The sequence below is a fragment of the Mustelus asterias genome, chromosome 6, assembly GCF_964213995.1.
Source record: "Mustelus asterias chromosome 6, sMusAst1.hap1.1, whole genome shotgun sequence".
NCBI lineage: Eukaryota > Metazoa > Chordata > Chondrichthyes > Carcharhiniformes > Triakidae > Mustelus > Mustelus asterias.
The window spans coordinates 145813809-145831446 of NC_135806.1; the positions used below are offsets into that span (position 1 = coordinate 145813809).

The following is a 17638-nucleotide window of genomic DNA, read 5'->3' on the forward strand; positions in this document are numbered from 1 at the left end:
GGGAACCGTGGTTTACTAAGGAGGTTGAATCTCTTGTGAAGAGGAAGAAGGAGACTTGTGTTAAGATGAGACGTGAAGGCTCAGTTAGGGCACTTGAGAGTTACAAGTTAGCCAGGAAGGACCTAAAGAGTTAAGAAGAGCCAGGAGGGGACATGAGAAGTCTTTGGCGGGTAGGATCAAGGAAAACCCTAAAGCTTTCTATAGGTATGTCAGGAGTAAAAGAATGACGAGGGTAAGATTAGGGCCAGTCAATAACAGTAGTGGGAAGTTGTGCGTGGAGTCTGAAGAGATAGGAGAGGCACTAAATGAATATTTTTCGTCGGTATTCACACTGGAGAGGGACAGTGTTGTCGAGGGGAGTACTGAGATGCAGGCTGTTGGACTGGATGGGATTGATGTTCATAAGGAGGAGGTGTTAGCAATTCTGGAAAGGGTAAAAATAGATAAGTCCCCTGGGCCAGATGGGATTTATCCTAGGATTCTCTGGGAAGCTAGAGAGGAGATTGCAGAGCCTTTGGCTTTGATCTTTGTGTCGTCATTGTCTCCAGGAATAGTGCCAGAAGACTGGAGGATAGCAAATGTTGTCCCCTTGTTCAAGAAGGGAAGTAGGGGCAACCCTGGTAATTATAGACCGGTGAGCCTTACTTCTGTTGTGGGCAAAGTATTGGAAAGGATTAAAAGAGATAGGATTTATAATCACCTAGAAAGGAATAATTTGATTAGGGATAGTCAGCACGGTTTTGTGAAGGGTAGGTCGTGCCTCACAAACCTTATTGAGTTCTTTGAGAAGGTGACCAAAGAGGTGGATGAGGGTAAAGCGGTTGATGTGGTGTATATGGATTTCAGCAAAGCGTTTGATAAGGTTCCCCATGGTAAGCTTTTGCAGAAAATACGGACACATGGGATTGAGGGTGATTTAGTGGTTTGGATCAGGAATTGGCTAGCTGTAAGAAAACAAAGGGTGGTGGTTGATGAGAAATATTCATCCTGGAGTTCAGTTACTAGCGGTGTACCGCAAGGATCTGTTTTGGGGCCACTGCTATTTGTCATTTTTATTAATGACCTGGATGAGGGCGTGGAAGGATGGATTAGTAAATTTGCGGATGACACTAAAGTCGGTGGAGTTGTAGACAGTGCGGAGGGAAGTGGCAGGTTACAGAGGGACATAGATAAGCTACAGAGCTGGGCTGAGAGGTGGCAAATGGAGTTTAATGCGGAAAAGTGTGAGGTGATTCACTTTGGAAGGAGTAACAGGAATACAGAGTACTGGGCTAATGGTAAGATACTTGGTAGTGTGGATGAACAGAGGGATCTGGGTGTCCATGTGCATAGATCCCTGAAGGTTGGCACCCAGGTTGATAGGGTTGTTAAGAAGGCGTACGGTGTGTTAGCTTTTATTGGTAGAGGGATTGAGTTTCGGAGCCAGGAGGTCATGCTGCAACTGTACAAAACTCTGGTGTGGCCGCATTTGGAGTATTGCGTACAGTTCTGGTCGCCGTATTATAGGAAAGATGTGGAAGTGTTGGAAAGGGTGCAGAGGAGATTTACCAGGATGTTGCCTGGTATGGTGGGAAAATCGTATGAGGAAAGGCTGAGGGGCTTGAGGTTGTTTTCGTTAGAGAGAAGAAGGTTAAGAGGTGACTTAATAGAGGCATACAAAATGATCAGAGGATTAGATGGGGTGGATAGTGAGAGCCTTTTTCCTCGGATGGTGTTGGCTAGCACGAGGGGACATAGCTTTAAATTGAGGGGTGAGATATATAGGACAGATGTTAGAGGTAGGTTCTTTACTCAGAGAGTAGTAAGGGCGTGGAATGCCCTGCCTGCAGCAGTAGTGGACTCGTCAACATTAAGAGCATTCAAATGGTTATTGGATAAACATATGGATGATATTGGAATAGTGTAGACTAGAGGGGCTTTAGATTGGTTCCACTGGTCGGCGCAACATCGAGGGCCGAAGGGCCTGTACTGCGCTGTAATGTTCTATGTTTTATGTTCTATGATTCAAGCAGGATAGAGGGGGATGTAAAAGGGGTGGGGGAATTGCATTACTGGTTAAGGAGAATATCACAGCTCTACTGAGGGAGGACACCTCGGAGGGTTCAGGCAGTGAGGCAATATGGGTAGAGCTCAGGAACAGGAAGGGTGTAGTTACAATGTTGGGGGTTTATTACAGGCCTCCCAACAGCCAGCGGGAGATAGAGCAGATGATATGCAGACAGATTTTGGAAAGTTGCAAAAACAACAGGGTTGTTGTGGTGGATGATTTTAACTTTCCCTATATTGATTGGGACTCACTCACTGCTAGGGGCTTGGATGGGGCAGAATTTGTAAGAAGTGTCCAGGAGGGTTTCCTGAAACAGTATGTAGATCGCCCAACTCGGGAAGGAGCCACATTAGACCTGGTATTGGGGAATGACCTTGGCCAGGTGATCAAAGTTTCAGTAGGAGAGCATTTAGGGAACAGGGATCACAATTCCGTAAGTTTCAAGGTGCTTGTGGATAAGGACAAGAGTGGTCCTCGGGCGAAGGTGTAAAACTGGGGACGGCTAACGACAACAACATCAGACAGGATCTGGAGAGTGTAGATTAGGGAGGCTGTTTGAGGGTAAATCAACATCCGACATGTGGGAGTCTTTCAAATGTCAGTTTATTGGAATTTAAGACCAGCATGTACCTGTTAGGATGAAGGATAAGTGTGGCAAGTATCAGGTGGTGTTGGGCATCTTAAAAAACATTAAAGGAGCTAAGTCCCCAGGGCCTGATGGGATCTACCCCAGAATGCTGAGAGGCAAGGGAGGAAATTGCTGGGGCCTTGACAGAAATCTTTGTATCCTCATTGGCTACAGGTGACGTTCCAGAGAACTGGGGAATAGCCAATCTTGTTCCATTGTTTAAGAAGGGCAGCAGGGATGATCCAGGAAATTATAGGCCGCTGAGCATTACGTCAGTGGTCGGGAAATTATTGGAAAAGGTTCTTAGGGACAGGATTTAGCATGGTTTTGTGAAGGGGAGGTCGTGCCTCACTAACTTGATTGAGTTTTTCGAGGAAGTGATGAAGATGATAGATGAAGGAAAGGCAGTGGATGTTGTCTACATGGACCTCAGTAAAGCCTTTGACAAAGTACCTCATGGTAGACTGGTATGAAAGGTGAAGTCACAGGATCAGAGGAGAGCTGCAAGATGGATACAGAACTGGCTTGGCCATAGAAGGAAGAGGGTAGCAGTAGAGGGGTGCTTTTCTGAATGGAAGGCTGTGACTCGCGGTGTTCCACAGGGATCAGTTCTGGGACCTTTGTTGTTCGTGGTATATATAAATGATTTGGAGGAAAATGTAGCTGGTTTAATTAGTAAGCTCGCAGATGACACAAAAATTGGTGGAGTTGCGGATTGTGAAGAGGATTGTCAGAGGATACAGCAGGATATAGACTGGTTGGAGACTCGAGCGGAGAAATGGCAGATGGAGTTTAATCTGAACAAATGTGAGATAATGCATTTTGGAAAGTCTAATACAGATAGGAAATATACAGTAAATGGCAGAACCCTTAGGAGTATTGATAGGCAAAGGGATCTGGGTGTACAGGTACACAGGTCACTGAAAATGGCAATGCAGGTGGAGAAGGTAGTCAAGAAGGCATACGGCATGCTTGCCTTCATCGGCCGGGGTATTGAGTTTAAAAATTGGCAAGTCATGTTGCAGCTTTATAGAACCCTAGTTAGGCCGCTCTTGGAATATAGTGTTCAATTCTAGTGACCAGACTACCAGAAGGATTTGGAGGCTTTGGAGAGGGTACAGAAAAGATTTACCAGGATGTTGCCTGGTATGGAGGAGAATGGAAGGACTCCATAAGTGCGTACGGTTTTAGCTCAGACAGGCATCATGATTGGCACAGGCTTGGAGGACCGAAGTGCCTGTTCCTGTGCTGTGCTGTTCTTTGGCCTTTGTACTTTCTCAGTCTCTTGCACTCCCTCCCTCTTTCCCAGTCTCTCTCACGTTCTCTCTTCTCTCTATCCCAGTCTGTCACTCACTTTCTCCCTCCTTCCCAGTCTCTCTCACGCTCTCTCCTTCTCTCTATTCCAGTCTTTCTCTCTCTCCCTCTCTCGCTAACCCTGTCTCACACTGTCTATCTCTCGCTCTCTCGCTATCCCAATCTGTCCCTCTCTCTCTCACGCGATCCCAGTCTCTCTCTCTCTATCCCAGTTCCATGCTCTCTCCCTCTCTCTCTCTCTCCCAGTCTCGCACTCTCTCCCTCTCTCGCTATCCCAGTCTCTCTCTCTCTCTATCCCAATCTCTTTCTCTCTCTATCCCAGTCCCACACTCTCTCCCTCTCTCTCGCTCTCCCAGTCTCACACTCTCTCTCTCCCAATCTCATGGTCGCTCCCTCTCTCGCCCTCTCCCTCCCTTTCTCCCTCCCCCTTCTCTCGCTCTCTCCCTCGCCCTCTCTCTCTCCCCCTCCCTCGCTCTCTCTTTCCCTCCTTCCCACTCTCTCTCTCCCTCCCTCCCTCTCGCTCTCTCCCTCGTCCTCTCGCTCTCCCTCCCTCTCTCTCTCCCTCTCTCTCTCCCCCTCTCTTTCCCTCCCTCTCTCTCCCACTCTCCCGCCCTCTCTCTCCCTCTCCCTCCCTCCTTCTCTCTCCCTCTCCCTCCCTCTCTCTCTCTCCCTCCCTCTCCCTCTCTCTCTGTCCCTCCCCCTCTCTCCCTCTCTCTCTCCCTCCCCCTCTCTCTCTCCCTCCCTCTCCCTCTCTCTCTGTCCCTCCCCCTCTCTCCCTCTCTCTCTCCCTCCCCCTCTCTCTCTCCCTCCCTCTCTCCCTCTCCCTCTCTCGCTCCCTCCCTCTCTCTCTCTCTCGCTCCCTCCCTCTCTCTCTCTCTCTCGCTCCCTCCCTCTCTCTCTCCCTCTATCTCCCTCTCTCTCTCTCCCTCCCTCTCTCTCCCTCTCTCTCTCCCTCTCTCCCTCCCACTCTCTCCCTCTGTCTCTCTCTCCCTCTGTCTCTCTCTCCCTCTGTCTCTCTCTCTCTCTCTCTCCCCCCCCCCTCTCTCCCTCCCTCTCCCTCTCTCCCTCTGTCTCTCTCTCCCTCTCTCTCCCCCCCTCTCCCTCTCTCCCTCTCTCTCTCTCCCTCTGTCTCTCTCTCCCTCTGTCTCTCTCTCCCTCTCTCCCTTTCCCTCCCTCTCTCCCTCTCTCTACCTCCCTCTCTCTCTCTCTCTCGCTCTCTCCTTTCTCCAGGGTCTCACTGTTTCCAGGCTGTCGAGCCGCTGCTGTTCCAGGCTGCTCTGTTCCTTCTGCATTTCCTCCTCTCTCTGTCTCAGCTGCTCTTTCATTTCGATGCCAAGAGCCACAAAGTGTTTGGAGACATTCTGCAGCATCGTATCAACTTGGCGTGGAATCATGGTCTTCAGACGCTGGAAGGAAAAGGACAGAGAAACTTGGAAGGTGTTCAGGAACAACGGAATTACAACAATTTCCAGCAGGGATTGCAACTATTTGCACTGTTTCACTTCCCAGCAAGTCCCGCAGCAGTGTCAGTCAATGGGTAACCCGAGAAAAACTAACCCCACTGCCCCACTCTCTCCCCATAGCCCTGTATCAATCCCAAACTAACCCCACTGCCCCGCTCTCTCCCCACAGCCCTGTATCAATCCCAAACTAATCCCACTGCCCCGCTCTCTCCCCATAGCCCTGTATCAATCCCAAACTAATCCCACTGCCCCGCTCTCTCCCCACAGCCCTGTATCAATCCCAAACTAATCCCACTGCCCCGCTCTCTCCCCATAGCCCTGTATCAATCCCAAACTAATCCCACTGTCCCTCTCCGTCCCCATAGCTCTCGATCAATCCCAAACTAATCCCACTGCCCCGCGCTCTCCCCATAGCCCTGTATCAATCCCAAACTAATCCCACTGCCCCGCTCTCTCCCCATAGCCCTGTATCAATCCCAAACTAACCCCACTGCCCCGCTCTCTCCCCATAGCCCTGTATCAATCCCAAACTAACCCCACTGCCCCGCTCTCTCCCCATAGCCCTGTATCAATCCCAAACTAACCCCACTGCCCCATTCTCTCCCCAAAGCCCTGTATCAATCCCCAAACTAATCCCAGTGTCCCGCTCACTCCCCATAGCCCTGTATCAATCCCCAAACTAATCCCACTGCCCCGCTCTCTCCCCATAGCCCTGTATCAATCCCCAAACTAATCCCACTGCCCCGCTCTCTCCCCATAGCCCTGTATCAATCCCCAAACTAATCCCACTGCCCCGCTCTCTCCCCATAACCCTGTATCAATCCCCAAACTAATCCCACTGCCCCGCTCTCTCCCCATAGCCCTGTATCAATCCCCAAACTAATCCCACTGCCCCGCTCTCTCCCCATAACCCTGTATCAATCCCCAAACTAATCCCACTGCCCGGCTCTCTCCCCATAACCCTGTATCAATCCCCAAACTAATCCCACTGCCCCGCTCTCTCCCCATAGCCCTGTATCAATCCCCAAACTAATCCCACTGCCCCGCTCTCTCCCCATAACCCTGTATCAATCCCCAAACTAATCCCACTGCCCCGCTCTCTCCCCATAGCCCTGTATCAATCCCCAAACTAATCCCACTGCCCCGCTCTCTCCCCATAGCCCTGTATCTTTCTTTGCATCAAAATCAGATGTGTTTTTCTTTGAGTATTTTGTAGTCTTGTTTACAATTGGGAACATTGCTGGATCTGCTTTTAGCTGAATACACCCTGTTTCCATCAACACTGGTCTAAGTGACTTTACCACGCTGTCGACAAATCATTCAAATCATTCAAATCATTTGGAGATGGAGTTTAATTTAGACAAATGCATTTTGGTAGATTGAACCAGGGCAGGACTTACTCACTTAATGGTAGGGCATTGGGGAGAATTACAGAACAAAGAGATCTCGGGGTACAGGTTCATAGCTCCTTGAAAGTGGAGCCACAGGTGGACAGAGTGGTGAAGAAGGCATTCGGCATGCTTGGTTTCATCGGTCAGAACATTGAATACAGGAGTTGGGACATCTTGTTGAAGTTGTACAAGACATTGGTAAGGCCACACTTGGAATACTGTGTGCAATTCTGGTCACCCTATTATAGAAAGGATATTATTAAACTAGAAAGAGTACAGAAAAGATTAACTAGGATGCTACCGGGACTTGATGGATTGAGTTATAAGGAGAGGCTGGATAGACTGGGACTTTTTTCTCTGGAGCGTAGGAGGCTGAGGGGTGATCTTATAGAGGTCTATAAAATAATGAGGGGCACAGATCAACTAGATAGTCAATATCTTTTCCCAAAAGTAGGGGAGTCTAAAACTAGAGGGCATAGGTTTAAGGTGAGAGGGGAGAGATACAAAAGTGTCCAGAGGGGCAATTTTTTCACACAGAGGGTGGTGAGTGTCTGGAACAAGCTGCCAGAGGTAGGAGTAGAGGCGGGTACAATTTTATCTTTTAAAAAGCATTTCGATAGTTACATGGGTACAATGGGTATAGAGGGATATGGGCCAAATGCGGGTAATTGGGATTAGTTTAGGGGTTTTTTAAAAAAAGCGTGGCATGGACAAGTTGGGCCGAAGGGCCTGTTTCCATGCTGTAAACCTCTATGACTCTATGACTCATTCAAATCACTCAAATCATTCAAATCAGATGACAGAAAGCAGCTGATTTCAAAAAAAATTAGATATTATTATATATTATATTCTAATTATAATATATTCAATATAGCTCTTGGGGCGAAAGGGATCAAGGGATATGGGAGGGATCAAGATATTCAACTTGATGTTCAGCAATGTCGATAATGAATGGCCTCCTCCTGCTTCTAGTTTCTATGTTTCTAACTCAGAAACACATGTTTAATTTCCACAGCCTCCCTTCCATTTCTGCAGCTTCTTCAGCTGCTTTCAAAAACACTCGCCTTTGAAATATCTCACCGTGCAAAAATTCATCTTCCATGTAGATTGACATTCCCAGGGAGTATGTTGCTGAAACATACCAGGGAGTATGTTGCTGAAACATACCAGGGAGTATGTTGCTGAAACATACCAGGGAGTATGTTGCTGAAACATACCAGGGATATGTTGCTGAAAGGACTCACAAAATATCCCAGCTCACTTTTCTTGCACTGACAGAGTCTACACACTGACATTCTGATCACCAATCCTTTCTTCAAGATTCCCAGCCACAAGTCCAGCTTTAGCCTTCTCTGTACCATCAGCAAGTACCTCTGCGTGTATATCCAGGTGTGTGGGATGTACCATCAGCAAGTACCTCTGTGTATATCCAGGTATGTGGAATGCAGATCTCCCCTATCTGGTAGATCAGTCTATTCAACAAATTCTTTCCAACTTATTCTGTTTGATAATCTTCTCATTTCAGAGTAGTCACTAACACTTCTTGATCATAATTTCATCCCGAGCTTGTTCCTGTCAAACTCTGACCTCTACCCCCAACTCTTTCTGGACCTTTGCTACATAGAATCGTAGAAAGAAAGAATCATAGAAACCCTACAGTACAGAAAGAGGCCATTCGGCCCATCGAGTCTGCACCGACCACAATCCCACCCAGGTCCTACCCCCATATCTCTACATATTTATCCTCGAATCCCTCTAACCTACGCATCTCTGGAAACTAAGGGCAATTTTAGCATGGCCAATCAACCTAACCCGCACATCTTTGGAGTGTGGGAGGAAACCGGAGCACCCGGAGGAAACCCACGCAGACACGAGGAGAATGTGCAAACTCCACACAGACAGTGACCCAAGCCGGGAATCGAACCCAGGTCCCTGGAGCTGTGAAGCAGCAGTGCTAACCACTGTGCTACCGTGCCGCCCATGGTAGCAACATGGTCAAAGCCCTTTTGCCTGGTTCACTTTCAGATCTCCTTTTGTCAATCCATGGGTCTTCATTCATCCTGCACATTCAGCCAATGTCTGGATTTGCTGATGGCTTTTCAGCTCTTCCTATCAGCTCAATTCACAGCTCCCTGCTGGCTATGTTACTCCAGTGTCAACTTTGCATTCTTGTCCTTTGGGATAAATAGGCTTACCTTCTGCTTCAGTGTCACTTTGCTCAGACTCAGTCAGCCCTTTATTCTGCCATTACCTGTTTTGTAATTGTCTAAAGTGCGTGTACTTTCAGAACGTAATACCTCTTCACTTTCTATGACCTGGTCAGATTGCCTGAGCAGTTTGATTGCCATGTTGTAACATTGCTCCTTGTCCATCACCACCGAGAACCTCACCCATGACTTCAAAGCCATTTCATTGAAGTCCCGTGCTAATGGGAGACTCACTATGAGCCATGGTGACAATCTCCGATATTTTTTACAAATATTCTTCACTGATCTCTTCTGTAAGTTTAGTATCTTCATTATCTATTATCCCCACATCCTTTCGTCGAACTTTTAACCTGTGACAAGATGGATGGCAAACTGCCAATGTAGTTTTAAAACACTTTGCATTTTTTCCTTTAAACTCAGGGTATTTCACTGGATATTACATAAAATGGCAATTTTACATGGAATCACCAGTCTCTTCAGTGATTTTAACGTCTTCTTGTCCCGGAACCTGAAGTAAGCAGAACATTCAAATTCCTTCACCTTTCTTTACTCTTTATTATTTAGAGAATCCAGGCAACACTTTAACCAGTCCACTACCAGTTCACATACTGCGGACATGCACCCACTGTCTAGCACAGCACAATTAAATGACACTCATTGGTGAGGCCGCAGCTGGAATACTGTGTGCAGTATTGGTCCCCTTATAGGAGGAAGGATATATTGGCATTGGAGGAAGTGCAGAGAAGGTTCACCAGGTTGATACCGGAGATGAGGGGTTTGGATTATGAGGAGAGGCTGAGGAGATTGGGTTTGTACTCGTTGGAGTTTAGAAGGATGAGGGGGGATCTTATGGAGACTTATAAGATAATGCGGGGGCTGGATAGGGTGGAGGCGGAGAGATTCTTTCCACTTAGTAAGGAAGTTAAAACTAGAGGACACAGCCTCAAAATAAAGGGGGGTCGGTTTAAGACAGAGTTGAGGAGGAACTTCTTCTCCCAGAGGGTGGTGAATCTCTGGAATTCTCTGCCCACTGAGGTGGTGGAGGCTACCTCGCTGAATATGTTTAAAGCGCGGATGGATGGATTCCTGATCGGTAAGGGAATTAAGGGTTATGGGGATCAGGCGGGTAAGTGGTACTGATCCACGTCAGATCAGCCATGATCTTATTGAATGGCGGGGCAGGCTCGAGGGGCTAGATGGCCTACTCCTGCTCCTATTTCTTATGTTCTTATGTTCTTATTACAGGACAATTCCTTCTGACTGATCACAATCATCTTCCCCTTTCCAGTCCTGTCATGTGCCGACTCAAAACCCTATCATTCCATTTCAGACAATTCATCACAATGACATTCTGTCTCACATCTGAAACATATCTTTACCATTCCTCAGCTTCTCCTGGCGATCATTCTCCTGCTGTAGACAGAGGCTGAGGGGAGACCTGATAGAGGTCGACAAAATTATGAGAGCCATAGACAAGGTGGATAGTCAGAGGCTTTTTCCCAGGGTGGAATTACAAGGGGCACAAGTTCAAGGTGCGAGGGGGGAAGTTTAAGGGAGATGTGCGGGGGAGGTTTTCATGCAGAGAGTGGTGGGTGCCTGGAACGCGCTGCCAGAGGAGGTGGTGGAAGCAGGCACATTAGCAACATTTAAGAGGCATCTGATTTGATTTGATTTATTATTGTCACATGTATTAACATACAGTGAAAAGTATTGTTTCTTGCACGCTGTACAAAGCATACCGTTCATAGAGAAGGAAACGAGAGAGTGCAGAATGTAGTGTTACAGTCATAGCTAGGGTGTAGAGAAAGATCAATTTAATGCAAGATAGATTCATTCAAAAGTCTGACAGCAGCAGGGAAGAAGCTGTTCTTGCGTCGGTTGGTATGTGACCTCAGACTTTTGTATCTTTTTCCCGACGGAAGAAGGTGGAAGAAAGAATGTCCGGGGTGCGTGGGGTCCTTGATTACGCTGGCTGCTTTGCCGAGGCAGCGGGAAGTGTAGACAGAGTCAATGGATGGGAGGCTGGTTTGCGTGACGGATTGGGCTACATTCACGACATTTTGTAGTTCCTTGCGGTCTTGGGCAGAGCAGGAGCCATACCAAGCTGTGATACAACCAGAAAGAATGCTTTCTATGGTGTATCTGTAAAAGTTGGTGAGAGTCGTAGCTGACATGCCAAATTTCCTCAGTCTTCTGAGAAAGTAGAGATGTTGGTGGGTTTGAAAATGGAGTTGGGGGGGAATTGACCACACCGTCATGTGTGTATAAGGAGTATAGTAAGGGGCCGAGAACACAGCCTTGTGGGACACCGGTGTTGAGGATGATTGTGAGGAGGTGTTGTTGCCTATCCTTACTGATTGCGGTCTGTGAGTTAGGAAGTTCAGGATCCAGTCACAGAGGGAGAAGGCAAGCTCCAGGTCATGGAGTTTGGAGATGAATTTCGTAGGAATAATGGTATTGAAGACTGAGCTGTAGTCAATAAATAGGAGTCTGACATAGGTGTCCTTGTAATCTAGGCGTTCCAGGGTTGAGAGCAGGGCCAGGGAGATGGCGTCTGCTGTGGACCTGTTGCAGCATTAGGCAAACTGTAGTGGATCCAGGTAGTCTGGAAGGCCAGAATTGATTAGGGCCATGACTAGCCTTTCGATCAGTTTTGGCGCATGAATCGGGAGGGATAGAGGGATACGGACTGAGTAAGGGCAAAAGGAATTTTTTTAGTTTAGTTCGGGCATCATGATCAACACAGGCTTGTAGGGCTGAATGGCGTGTTCCTGTGCTGTACTTTACTTTGTTCTAGTTACACAATTCCTCTTGTCTGTTCGAGCTACCAAATGATCTATGTCTCAATTTCTTTTGTTGGCGGTTCTTTTTGGTGGCACTGCCCCATCTCTAAATTGTCTCAAAAAGCTGGCAGCATTGAATCCTCCATCCTTTGTGTTACTGTTGATATTTTATTGGTGCCTGGAAATTAATGTCTCCCAGAATTCTCTTTTTAAAGTTCAGACATCTGTTCCAGAAGTGTATCCCTTCCTGAGAATCTAACTCCAGTTAGGATCAGGAGCCTATTCATCAGCAAATCATAGAATCCGACAGTGCAGAAGGAGGCCATTCGGCCCATCGAGCCTGCACTGACAACAATCCCACCCAGGCCCTATCCCTGTAACTCCACATAGTTACCCTGCTGATCCCCCTGACAATAAGGGCCAGTTTATCATGGCCAATCCATCTAGCCTGCACATCTTTGGACTGGGGAAGGAAACTGGAGTATCCGGAGAAAACCCACACAGACACGGGGAGAATGTGCAAACTCCACACAGACAGTGACCCAAGCCGGAAATTGAACCCGGGTCCCTGGCGCTGTGAGGCAGCAGTGCTAACTACTGTGCCACCGTGCCGCCCCGGGTCCTTGGTGCTGTGTGTGAGGAAGCCGTGCTAACCACTGTGCCACCGTGCCGCCCCGGGTCCCTGGCGCTGTGAGGCCATGATGTGGAGATGACGGCATTGGACTGAGGTAAGCACAGTAAGAAGTCTCACAAGACCAGGTTAAAGTCCAACAGGTTTATTTGGTAGCACAAGCCACTAGCTCTCGGAGCGCTGCCCCTTCATCAGGTGAGTGGGAGTTCTGTTCACAAACAGGGTATATAAAGACACAAACTCAATTTACAAAATAATGGTTGGAATGTGAGTCTTCACAGGTAATCAAGTCTTAAAGGTACAGATAATGTGAGTGGAGAGATGGTTAAGCACAGATTAAAGAGATGTGTATTGTCTCCAGCCAGGACAGTTAGTGAGATTTTGCAAGCCCAGGCAAGTCGTGGGGGTTACAGATAGTGTGACATGAACCCAAGATCCCGGTTGAGGCTGTCCTCGTGTGTGCGGAACTTGGCTATCAGTCTCTGCTCAGCGATTCTGAATTGTCATGTGTCGTGAAGGCTGCCTTGGAGAACGCATACCCGAAGATCAGAGGCCAAATGCCTGTGACCGCTGAAGTGTTCCTCAACAGGAAGAGAACACTCTTGCCTGGTGATTGTCGAGCGGTGTTCATTCATCCATTGAACGGATCCGTTCCACCGTGCCGCCCCGGGTCCTTGGTGCTGTGTGTGAGGCAGCAGCGTTAGCCACTGTGCCACAATCAGCAATTTGAAACGAGCGCTGAATTAGGGATCTGTGGAGGATTTTCTGCACTCTGTTATATTCTGTGATATATTCTTCATACAATAACAGTCTATCCTTCTAAATTGATCAAAATCCGACAATGTCTTTATGTATTTAACAGATTATCGTGCTAAGAAATTTTGTCCTCAAGTGTTAAGAGTTTATCCAAACCTTCCTGTGTCCAGGTGAAGAGTATCTAGCCCCATAAACACTTCTCACCTGATCCTGCGGCTGGTGGACAGTGCAGCACAAACCGATACCTTGCTTTGTCTTTGGAACAGACGTAACCTGTGTCTATACACCCACATTGTTCTTCCTATTTCCTTCTTCACAAGGCTCAGATTCATAGTGCTGAGATATCAAACTCGAATACTTTATACTTGGCTTCAAACATTCTTCACCAACATGACTCCGTTTGAAAAGGAGAAATTGGACCAAGAACAGTCAAATCACTCACAGCTGCTCATACCTGCAGACTGCAGAGTGTAGTTCAAACCGAGAATTAACTGTCACACAAAACGTACATCTGCAGAATGTGATTAGAATCTGTCAAAGTGCTGACCATTAACAATATCAGAGGTAGAAGTAGCATTGTGGCATTGTAACTGCAGTAAGAAGTTTAACAACACCAGGTTAAAGTCCAACAGGTTTATTTGGTAGCGAATGCCACTAGCTTTCGGAGCACTGCCCCTTCCTCTTTTGCTACCAAATAAACCTGTTGGACTTTAACCTGGTGTTGTTAAACTTCTTACTGTGTTTACCCCAGTCCAACGCCAGCATCTCCACATCGTATTGCAACTGCACAGAGAAACAGGCTAATGCTCTGGGGACCCGGGTTCGAATCCCGCCACAGCATATGGTGGAATTTGAATTCAACAAAAAATATCTGGAATTAAAAGTCTACTGATGACCATGAAACCATTGTCGATTGTCGGAAAAACCCATCTGGTTCACTAACGTCCTTTAGGGAAGGAAATCTGCCGTCCTTACCCGGTCTGGCCTACATGTGACTCCAGAACCACAGCAATTTGCTTTGCTGTTTGTAATATATATAAATGATTTGGAGGAAAATGTAACTGGTTTGATTACTAAGTTTGTGGACGACACAAAGGTTGGTGGATTTGCAGATAGTGATGAGGACCATCAGACGATACAGCAAGATATGGATCAGTTGGAGACTTGGGCAGAGAGATGGCAGATGGAGTTTAATCTGGACAAATGTGAGGTAATGCATTTTGGACGGTCTAATACAGATAGGAAATATACAGTAAATGGCAGAACCCTAAAGAGTATTGATAGGCAGAGGGATCTGGGTGTACAGGTACACAGGTCACTGAAAGTGGCAACGCAGGTGGAGAAGGTAGCCAAGAAGGCATACGGCATGCTTGCCTTCATCGGCTGGAATATTGAGTTTAAAAATTGGCAAGTCATGTTGCAGCTTTATAGAACCTTAGTGAGGCCGCACTTGGAATATAGTGTTCAATTCTGGTCGCCACACTCCCAGAAAGATGTGGAGGCTTTGGAGAGGGTACAGAAAAGATTTACCAGGATGTTGCCGGGTATAGAGGGCATTAGCTATGAGGAGAGGTTGGAGAAACTTGGTTTGTTCTCACTGGAGCGATGGAGGCTGAGGGGAGACCTGTTAGAGGTCTACAAGATTATGAGAGGCATGGACAGAGTGGATAGTCAGAAGCTTTTTCCCAGGGTGGAAGAATCAATTACTAGGGGGCATAGGTTTAAGGTGCATAGGTTTAAGGAGATGTACGAGGCAGATTTTTTACACAGAGAGTAGTGGGTGCCTGGAACTCGTTGCCGGGGGAGGTAGTGGAAGCGGATACGATCGTGACTTTTAAGGGGTGTCTTGACAAGTACATGAATAGGATGGGAATAGAGGGATATGGTCCCCGGAAGGGTCGGGGGTTTTAGTTCAGACGGCAGCATGGTCGGTGCAGGCTTGGAGGGCCGAAGGGCCTATTCCTGTGCTGTGATTTTCTTTGTTCTTTGTTTGTTCAATGTGGTTGACTCTTAAATGCAGTTAGGGATGGGCAGCAAATGCTGACCCAGTGATGCCCACATCGAGAAACATAGAAAAACTACAGCACAAAACAGGCCCTTCGGCCCCTCAAGTTGTGCCGAACATATCCCTACCTTCTAGACCTACCTATAACCCTCCATCCTATTAAGTCCCATGTACTCATCCAGGAGTCTCTTAAAAGACCCTATTGAGTTCGCCTCCACCACCACTGACGGCAGCCGATTCCACTCGCCCACCACCCTCTGTGTGAAAAACTCCCCCCTAATATCTCCCCTGTACCTACCCCCCAGCACCTTAAACCTGTGTCCTCTCATTACAGCCATTTCTACCCTGGGAAAAAGCCTCTGAGAGTCCACCCGATCTATGCCTCTCAACATCTTATATACCTGTCTGTGTCACTGTCTGTGTGGAGTTTGCACATTCTCCTCGTGTCTGCGTGGGTTTCCTCCGGGTGCTCCGGTTTCCTCCCACAGTCCAAAGATGTGTGGGTTAGGTTGATTGGCCGTGCTAAAATTGCCCCTTAGTGTCCTGAGATGCGTAGGTTAGAGGGATTAGTGGGTAAAATATGTAGGGGTATGGGGGTAGTGTCTGGGTGGGATTGTGGTTGTTGCAGACTCGATGGGCCGAATGGCCTCTTGCTGTGCTGTAGGGTTTCTATGATTCTACCTCTATTAGGTCTCCTCTCATCCTACGTCTCTCCAAGGAGAAAAGACCGAGCTCCCTCAGCCTATCCTCATAAGGCATGCCACTCAATCCAGGCAACATCCTTGTAAATCTCCTCTGCACTCTTTCAATCTTTTCCACATCCTTCCTGTAATGAGGCGACCAGAACTGAGCACAGTACTCCAAGTGGGGTCTGATGAGGGTCTTATATAGCTGCATTATTATCCCCGGACTCCTAAACTCAATCCCTCGATTGATAAAGGCCAGCACACCATACGCCTTCTTAACCACCTCCTCCATCTGCGGGGCCGATTTTAGAGTCCTATGGACCCGGACCCCAAGGTCCTTCTGATCCTCCACAGTACTAAGAGTCTTTCCCTTTATATTGTACTCCTTCATCCCATTTGACCTGCCAAAATGGACCACTACACATTTATCTGAGTTGAAGTCCATCTGCCTCTTCTCCGCCCAGTCTTGCATCCTATCTATGTCCCTCTGTAACTTCTGACATCCCTCCAGACTATCCACAACCCCACCAACCTTTGTGTCATCGGCAAACTTACCAACCCATCCCTCCACTTCCTCATCCAGGTCATTTATGAAAATGACAAACAGCAAGGGTCCCAGAACAGATCCCTGGGGCACTCCACTGTAGACAATCCCTCCACAGCATACACCTTCTCTATAGCTGTGACACTATCTCTGATCAGCAGTGCCACTCCACCTCCCCCCCCTTGCCTCCCTCCCTGTCCTTCCTGAAACATCTGAATCCCGGATTCATCTGAATCCCGGATGTCATGAAAGAATTTAAAAAAACAATGCAGGCAATCTTACCAAAAGTCCCGAATGAGCGTGAAAACAGGAGAAATTTCCCTCTTTTTTTGGGGGCGACTTAAAAATTGAATCTTACCTGACTTTGCCAAAAAATCTTGCTAAACTTGGAATCCGCCGGCAGGGAGAGTGGTTGCCCAAAAGCCGGCTGATAGCAGCAGGGGTCACCATTGTGCATGTGCAGATTTCTGTGCACTGTGAACCTGTCACTGCCTCCCCAAATATCGATGGCCTTCATGGCCCATCACCCCCTTCCCCATGCTACTGCTGAGCTCTGCGACCGATCACCACCACCTCACCCAGACTGATCGCCACCCACCGAGCACCCTGGCACTGTCCACCAGGCACTGGGCAGTGTCAAGGGTGTGGGACCCACTGTGCACTCAACATAGCATTCATGGGAGTAAGTGAGGGAGAGTGGTGATCGATCCGGTCGGGGGGGAGGTCATGAACAGCTGTGGGGTCCCGCAGTAGAGCGAGGGGGATTGCTGGATTTGGGCCACGGAGGCCGGCTCTCGCAGCAGAGGCTGTGCGACAGGTCTCCGCTGCTCTCCGAGCAGAGCCCTGCACATGTGTAATGGTAGCCTTGCAGCTATAAGCTGGCTTTCTGGAGATTTAGCCCTGTACACTTTCCCCTACTGGCGAGAAACGGATTTCAGGATTTTTTCATGCACTGAGTGCACATGATTCCATATTTGGACTTGCTGAAAACACAGATCTGAAATTATGGGAGCAATTCTCCAAAAAGTGCTGAATTAGTGGGAAAACTAGATCGCGACTGTTTTGACAGTTCAGTTTCTCACTCGAATCTCCGAACTCTGTGCACTGCAAAGATCCCAGTCGGGAATCCAATTAAAAGTCCGGGGGGGGGGCGAGGCCTATTCATGCCGGAGTCTGACAGTTC

The 17638-nt window shown here is 47.9% G+C and overlaps 1 protein-coding gene across 1 annotated transcript in view; it reads right to left on the reverse strand.

Moving 5' to 3' along the window:
• The window catches only part of spef2 (sperm flagellar 2), a 386645-nt gene that overhangs the window by 343146 nt on the left and 25861 nt on the right, over positions 1-17638 (reverse strand). The window contains exon 4 of the mRNA XM_078213897.1: positions 5228-5395. Within this exon, the coding sequence (XP_078070023.1) occupies positions 5228-5395 (168 nt within the window). The remainder of the gene's footprint in view (positions 1-5227; positions 5396-17638) is intronic.